Source organism: Impatiens glandulifera, chromosome 2, assembly GCF_907164915.1.
Source record: "Impatiens glandulifera chromosome 2, dImpGla2.1, whole genome shotgun sequence".
In the NCBI taxonomy this organism is placed as follows: Eukaryota; Viridiplantae; Streptophyta; class Magnoliopsida; order Ericales; family Balsaminaceae; genus Impatiens; species Impatiens glandulifera.
The window spans coordinates 64502839-64511534 of NC_061863.1; the positions used below are offsets into that span (position 1 = coordinate 64502839).

Sequence of the window (8696 nt, forward strand, 5' to 3'; positions counted from 1 at the left end):
TTAAGACTTTCAAGTAATGATTCTGTTTATTTTCCTTAAATTTCAACCTGTCTCATTTTACAATTTGTTTCCACTTGTAATTAACATGCTGACAAGTGGCTGCAGTTTGTTATACGCCAAGTCAGCATGTCAACATTAAAAACTCTACTTAGAATACATGAAATTCTTTCAAGAAAATAAAATTCACAATGCTTTATAGAAACAAAAAAATGTCAAAAAATTAAAATATTTAAAAAAAAAAGAATACAATTCAAAAACTCGACACGCGTCAAGAAACTGAGATTATACGCGTGTAGAGAAACTCGTTCCATGTATCGGGTAGACCCGGTAGACACCAATGGATACAATCTGCAAAACTAGCCGGGTCAGATTTTTGTTCATCTGTCAACATTTTTCCTTGTCGGATGGTGTGAACCGATGTATGAGCATCTTTTCGAAACTCGGAAAGTGTAGTTATGTTGAGGAAATGAACCGGGACTTTCATGGATTGAGTTATGTTGGCTGCAATCATAAACAACCTACGGTCCGTCCCCACTTGGGGATGCACCGTTTGGTTTAGAATAGGCATGGTTTCAAGGGCGCATTTTATCCCATCCGGGTTGTCCCAGTCCAAGCTCCTGTCCCATAAAATTGCAATTAAAACCAAACGCCCAAAACAAAAACAAAACCATTTTTTACTTAACAAAAGAACAAATACTTGATATGAAGAGGAGACATGCTGCTGAAGAAGACTGTTGTTTTATTGGGATTTATGTTCTTGTTCACCCATTTGGACCATGTCTTCAAGACTCTCCTATAAGCAACCGGCCTTTCAATCTCATCGTACTCCGTGGCTCCATTATCGAACGATCCTCGTCTAATGTAACAATCAAATCAATAATATATCAAAAAACGCAAATAATACAAATCAATTATGACACCAATATACGTACAAGATTTTCATAGAGAACGTGTTCATCCACCATATATAAGTGTTGAATACCAAATAATCCACGTCCTTCCAATGTCTACCGTGCTTCTTAATGGCACTAGGCATGATGATACGGTTTAATATGCTATGCATGTTCGGATCATCTGAATTCGACTCCACCAAGAAAGGCGCCCAATAAAATTCAACCGTGGCATTATAGTCCTACATAAAAAAGAAATAAAAAACAGAGACAATAATGTGATCTTCTTCTTGAAGTATAATAATAGAACCAATTGACCTAAAATATTATCAAATTAATCATCTCAATCCAAAATTTGATCAATATCTTAAATATATATATATAATATCAAGTTAGGTGGATGGGAATGGGATGACCAACTCCCTAATTATATTTGGTATCAATAATTACTTTTGATTCTAAGTCAAGCAATATACATAAGAACACTCCAACTTCTCTTTTTGTCCCCCATCTATTAACCTTTTTTCTTCTTTTCCCCTTTTAACCAGACCTACAATCTCTTTTTTATTTTTATAAAGGACAGGTATAAATGTTCATAATCATTGTTTAAGAATAATAACTCAACATTAATTTGGTTCATTATAAATGATGCCAAAATAATAACAAATATAAAGTTAGAATATGAACTAAATGTTATATGTTTGTTTCTCATTAAGAATGCTCTGAAATTTAGTGGTCTCCTTAAAAAAAAAATTGTTATATACCTGTTTATTTGGATCTACATGATAAAAATTTTGTGTTTCAGATTTATAGGTAATAAATTTGCTTTTATAAATAAAAGATAAGATAAGAGAGAAAACAGACCTCAATTCTGAAGATATTGAATGAACCATTTTTGGTCAAGCTCTTTCTTCCCGGAGGAACCACAGATTGAACCAAACAGACCATAGATTCCCATTGATTCCGGTTCAATGAATCTCCGACAAACATCAGCCTCTTGTTTCTTAATTTCTCAAGAAGCAATCTTGCTTTAAACCTATAATTGTAGTATAATCCAATGACAAATCAGTAACAAATTCAACTTTAATTCCCAAAAAAAAAAAAATCCTTACTTGGGTAGATTGCAATCTCTTGGCTGCCATTTCCAGTTCTGATACGATGAATCTTTCCTCCCGTTCCTCATACATGTGACCTGAGCGGTAAGAAACTCGCACTCATCTTCTTTATAAATCGGGTGTGATATGTTATCAAAAACCCATTCGCCGGTGAAAAGATCGCAGCTTTCCGGCGGCGTTTCGATTTCCTCCTCGTCTTCTTCATCAACCGGCAATTCAATATTTTTCTTCTTTTCATCTTCTTCGTCCGTCTTGGGTGATTCCGCCGTCTCTTGGGCTTCTTCCTGAGAACTCGTCGCCAATTGGGTTTCCGTGATCGTTCTCGGAATCGCCGGCAATTCATCGCTAACGTTCCTCTGTTCTTGAATTGGTGCAGGGCTCTGACTCACTTTATTATCTTCTTGAATTTCTTGAGACTTGGGTCGGGAAAAAGGAAATTCGGCGATTGATTTGACGTCCTCGTTGTACATGAAACAACCGAAGAGGAATACGGAGAGAACGACGACGAAGATTGAGAGGTTGTTGTTCCGGCGAGCGGCGGCGGCGGAGTGCTTCATTGCTAATGCTAAAATTGGGGATTTCCGGCGGAAGGGCTGCATGAGATGAGTAATGACTATGAGAATGAAATGAATGATGAGAGAAGATAGATTAACATTACTACATATGAGATCATCAAATATAGGATGAGAAATACAGAAAAAAAGTACATTTGTTGTTGGGACAATTGTTAATTCTACGTTTGGTGAGATTAAAGTTGATATCTTCAAGAAACTGGTTTGGTTAGCTGCGGTTGAACTGTTGCTTTCTCTCTCTCTGCTTCTTTAACCGATTATGTTCTCCCTCCCTCCTCTCTTCCCTCTGCAAAATTAAGGAAATTAATCACAAGTAAAAAAACTTTAAGTTGAAAAGAAGGTTAAATAGCCCCCATAACTTTTGAATAATTATCAAATAAGCCTCTAAACTTTTATAAAACCTGTGATTCTTGAGAAATTGAAGTTTGGAGTCTCTTCTTTCATTTATTAAAACATTTATACCATTTAATAAAAAATCAAATAGTAAAATTGAAATTCTTTATTAGAAAAATTTGGTAATATATATATATAATGCTGCTTAATTTTGAAACTGTCGGCCGAAACTCGTAACCTAACAAAAACAAGTACAACCTAATAAGATTATATATCGAGAGTCGTGGTTAATTTGAATACGTATGTGAGAAGAAATAAAAAATGTTATCACATTTTTACCATAATTTTTTTTATTATTTTTATATCATTACTCGTACATTTACGAACTACGTGTTAGTTAAATTGGTAACATTAATTATTTATTTATAAATTTTATGTAAATAATAAATTAATAACGTTTAAAATCGTTAAAACAAAACCTAATTTAGTATAATTTTAACACTAAAAAATCTTAAATGATAATTTTTGAAGGAACAGACCCAAAATTTCAATTGACGAAGGGAAGTCTAAATAATATCATATGAATTGTTAATTGATATATATTTCATTCAAATGAATTTATTAACTTGCTAACAACTCTTCAAATATACAAAATGCCAAATGATATTAGATTAATTATTTAATTTGATATTAGATTAATTATTTAATTCAATAGGGGTATAATTTGAGTATAATAGCTGTATCTATGGTACTTTTTTTCTTGAGAACTTTATTATAACTATAATTATAGCACCAGCTTCAATTTATTTATTCGAAAACCTTTACTTTCAATAATTAATTGTTACTATTTTTTAAATATAGAAACTACTATTCTGTTCTCCCACTACGTACATACTTGTTATCATTATCCTCAATAGTCTTATTGATTTACAAAACAAACAAAAAAAAAAATCAATAGAAACAATCATCTCAAATAAAAAGTCAACTGATATGGATTAAAATGATAATATATAATTTTCAAATAGACTAATTATCAACATTATATATCATAATTTATTAGTACCCTTCATCACATGTCCTAGGTATGTTTAAAATATTATACTAAAATGAAATAACTTAGCCACCAAAAAATTGATTAAAATGAGTCAAACAATTTGTATCTTTGATTGAATAATTTGAACTAACTACCTAATTAGTTTCCAATGATATGCTAAGATCGATGAACTAATTAGTGTTTTAATAAATATGTCCTCATATTTCTCTTAATTTGACAATTGTCCCCCAAAGTTTGTTCATAATTCATTTTTTAAATCTTAATGTAACACCCAGGGTGCCTATGCTAGTTATATATATAGTAGTTTTAGTGAAGTTATTGGAATATATAATTTACAATTCAATTATGAAAGAGTGTGATGAAAATACATCTTCTTAATTTGTCATGTAAGTGAAATAAAACCATAATTGATTTAATTAAATCACACACAGAGAAACCATGAGTGGTTTAATGCAAATTTATAATAATATTGGAAGATCATTCTACTAATTATAAGCAATAAGAAGAATAAAATGATCCCATTTGTTACATTTATATGAACAACAAAAGGATAATCCCTTTCTACCAACAACAACTTAACAATGATACATTTTATTAAATAGTCGTTAGAGAATGTTTGTTTAAGCAATTAATGTCAATAGAATAAAGACTTTAGTAGTTAGCTTTATGTTGGAGAAAAGTAAATGTAAAGGAAAACACACTAGCTTGTAAATTTAGATATTTATGTTTTATTTTTTAGAAATTAATATTTATTTTCAATTAAGTTAATACAATCTCGAATGTGACGTTACACAAACAACTTTTTTTTTATTCTTCTCGTTAACTTTTACCAACTCCATTTAACAAAAAAAAATAAATATATATTATCTTGAAATATATATTGTCACTAATTTAATTGTCATGATCTCAACCTACTCACATTTTTATATCAAATTATTAAAATAAATTTATAGTTTCTTATTGAAACTCACCCCCTACAAATTTTTTAAAAAAATGATATTTGTTTTTGTTATAAGCTTTTACTTATAATATAAAAAAATAATGGGAATTTAATTAAATAAGAATTGAACCAATGATTTTTTTTTTTTCCTTTATGATATAGACACTTAAACTATTATGGTGGTTTGATATTCATGTCATTCTAATTTGTAACATTTACTAATTTTTTTCATATGGATAATGTTATTCTGCAAATAAATATTGAACTAATGAAATATATATATGGTTGTATCTTTTTCAAAATAAAATATTATTATTTTTGTTTTAATGTGTGAATCCATCATCCCTTTTACTCCAAGCTAAGAGAGAATGATGAGTCTATTGATGGATTACATACTTCACTCCATTTTTAAAAGCTAATTATAAAGGTGGTCTTGCTTCCCATCCAATACTCCATATCCTTCTATTTCTTTGTTGTCACACTCATGATATAGATCAATTAGAAAGTTGTTATGCATCTCTTTCGATTTCTGCTCTATGAAAGTTTAATTTAGTTTCAAATCTATAAAAATAATTGATCATGAATTTATATATTTACAATATTAAAATTCTATCATAAATATTTGGGTAAGCAATTTATATATATGTATCAATCTCAAAATGGAAGGGAATTAGAGAAGAAAAAGAAGAGAAATACAATTTTGTCAAATATAAGTAATTCTAGTTATAAACTTAATGTAAAAAGTATATTTAAACAAACAATTTCAAACAGATGGGATCTATAGCTCACTCCAAGAGTATCATTCTTATTTTATTTGTATTAAATTACAAACTTAATTAATATTATTTTAATATAAAATGTTAGTATAATCTCTATAGTAACGATATTTACTCTAATTAATTTAATGCATTTTAAGTTTAGAAATATTATTTATTATCTTAAATTGATACGTGAAAATATTAGTTTCTTAAAATAGTTTATTTATAATAAAAAATTATAAACATGTTTATGTAAAGCGACGCACACAAACAAAACATAAAAGCAAAAAAAAATAAAAAATTTAAAAATAAGAACAAAAATACAAATAAGTCGGCTAATCATATTATTGAACTCATAAATCCTTAAGAAGGATGATTAACTCTCCAACCGCGTTACTTACTTATTTGATCAAATACAAAAAATTGTTATAACAATCACATTTTATATATATATATATATAATACGCATCGAACTATTACAATTATTAATTTATTTTCAACCAAATAAATCCAAAATTTTAAAAATAAAATAAAATTTATATTATATACCAAATTTGATATTTTACCAACTGTAATGAAATTGTGCCCGAAATAGATAGAAAGGAGTTAAAGTTTCCAACATGTACATAATGTCGGCTATTTTATTATTTTGAGGAACGAAACAAACTATTAAAAGATGTAAATTTCTATAAAAAAAACGCTCATGTCATGTGTGATGTGTCATATCTTTTTGTGAATACTTTGTTGATTGCTTTTTACTTTTTCTCACATCAACCCACATTTTAGGTTTTATGATTGTTTTGATTCCCATAGTCTAAAACAACTTTCACACATTCAAATATCATATGTTTTTTTTCTAACACAATAAGTGGATATATGTTTATTTGTTTATAAAAGATTATATGGGTTAAGATCTTCTCTAATCCAAACTTAAATTTACCTCCAAAATAAATTTTTTATTCTAACCCACACCCAAATTCACCCTCAAAATGAGTTTTTAATCAAACTCTCTATGGGTAAAACTCATATAAGCACATTATTCACAAGCTATAAAATGTTTTTAAAATTACAATTTCATGATTTAACTATCAATTTTATATATTATTTTTTTATATAATTTATTTATGAGAAATGATTTGGTAAGGGAATTTGGTGAGGGAATGACTTGGCATAATCTTATTCGATTCGCTGAAAAAATCAAATAATTTTTCTCTTTTCTCTCTTTCCTCCTAGTTTTACATTTTTAACCAATGAAGGTGATGCCAAGTCATTCCCTCACCAAATTCCCTTATTAAATTCCCTCACTCTATCACTCCTCTTTATTTATATATTTAATTTATTATTTGTATCCTATACTTTTTATTAATATAACCATAAACCCTAAATTAAAACCATTTCCTTTAAGATGGTTAAAATATTGCAAAAATATTGAAATTTGTTTTTTTATGTGTATAAATTATTAATTTATAATTAATTTTATCAAAATTTTATTTAATTGAATAAAATAAATACATTGATAAATATATAAATAGTATTGAAAATGTAAAAAAAAAAAAAAAATAGTGTAAAAATGAATATTCCAATAAAATTATCTTAAATTTAATAATGAAGTTTTGAATTTAAGACGTAAATGACATAAAATAAAAATAATAAAAAAATAAAAATTGGGTATAGTACAGCCAATATGTTCAATGTTATTTTCTTGAAAAAAGTATTGGTTTGATTTAAGTTTTAAGTCTTTATTTACAATTTATTTATTAATTTTTATTTAAAATTCATTAAATCAAAGTCAAACAGTTCTAACTTCAATATTTTGCTATCAATATTAAAAATAATTTTAAAAAAATATTAAAAAAGATAAAACTTAAAATTACTACTAACAAAGAAAAAAAACAGAAACAAACAACCATTTGATTACTAACTCCAAATCATCGTAATCCACTGTTGTTATAAATTTTTAGCTCAAATTATAAATTATCGGGGAATAAGTTATTTATTTAGGAATTAATAAATTATGATGTTCTTTAATTATAAATAAATATATTATATAATATATTAGTATTGATTAGGTGAATTTTTATTTATTTATTTAAGAATTGATAAATCAGATTTAAGTTTATTAAATAGAATAAGTATATTATATAATATATTAGTTAGATCTATTCGTGTAATATCTAAGTAGATAGAATAAATATATTATATAATATATTAGTTAGTACAGTAGGTATAAAAATTAATATATTAGGAAGTGATATATATATATATACTTTATATGTGTGGCATCCTCTGGATATACCCATCTCTGCAATCTTATATTACACTATAGTAATTGTGTTCGATAATGCAATATAAATAATAAAATTTAATACAATTAATAAATATTAACACAGGCTTATAGTAATCAATAATGCAATATAAATAATAAAAATTAACACAATTATTAAATATTAACACAATTACTAAATATTAACACTATAAATAAAAATATGATTAATAATTTGATAAATTAAAACCACAACCTTCAATATTATTGAAATATTACAAAAATATTGAAATTTATTTTTTTATATATTAGTTAGTATAGTGGGTATAAAAATTAATATATTAGGAATTGATATATATACTTATATATTATATAATATATAATATATTAGCATTAAGACAATAGGTCTCTCTGGGTTATAGTCTCGATTTATATGTGTTTGTCACCGCCCTCAAGATATATCTATTCCTGTAATCTTATATTTCACTCTCTTAACTGTCCGATAATACAAAATAAATAATAAAAATTAATACAATCAATAAATATTAACACAGGCGTATAGTAACCCGTGTTTTTGATAATGTAATATAAATAATAAAAATTAACACAATTATTAAATATTAACACAATAAATAAAAATATGATTAATAATTTAATAAATTAAAACCATACCTCCAATATTATTGTAATATTACAAAAATATTAAAATTTATTTTTTTATATGTATAAATTATTGATTTATAATTAAAACTTTTTTATTTATATACATTT

General features: G+C 26.4%; 1 protein-coding gene across 2 annotated transcripts; it reads right to left on the minus strand.

Moving 5' to 3' along the window:
- LOC124927959 (xylan O-acetyltransferase 1-like) lies at positions 1-2855 on the minus strand. 2 transcript variants are annotated; one of them, XM_047468471.1, is made up of 6 exons: positions 2713-2855; positions 2003-2598; positions 1755-1926; positions 933-1132; positions 698-856; positions 1-617 (listed from the first exon to the last, which is right to left on the minus strand). In XM_047468471.1, exons 2-6 carry the CDS (start codon positions 2560-2562, stop codon positions 269-271), a joined length of 1440 nt encoding a protein of 479 aa, XP_047324427.1. In that variant the 5' UTR covers positions 2563-2598; positions 2713-2855; the 3' UTR covers positions 1-268. The 2 variants fall into 2 exon arrangements, with proteins under 2 accessions (XP_047324427.1, XP_047324426.1); XM_047468470.1 differs by lacking the exon at positions 2713-2855 and having other exon boundaries at positions 2003-2671.
- Positions 2856-8696: the final 5841 nt, after the last annotated feature.

Excerpts from the sequence above, each read along its gene's own strand:
- LOC124927959 (XM_047468470.1), bottom strand. The coding sequence starts at position 2,604 with ATGCAGCCCTTCCGCCGGAAATCCCCAATTTTAGCATTAGCAATGAAG. Across the intron at positions 1,133-1,754 it reads TCAATATCTTCAGAATTGAG|GACTATAATGCCACGGTTGA; the intron begins GTCTGTTTTCTC and ends TTTTTTATGTAG. Across the intron at positions 618-697 it reads ATGTCTCCTCTTCATATCAA|GAGCTTGGACTGGGACAACC; the intron begins GTATTTGTTCTT and ends TTTATGGGACAG.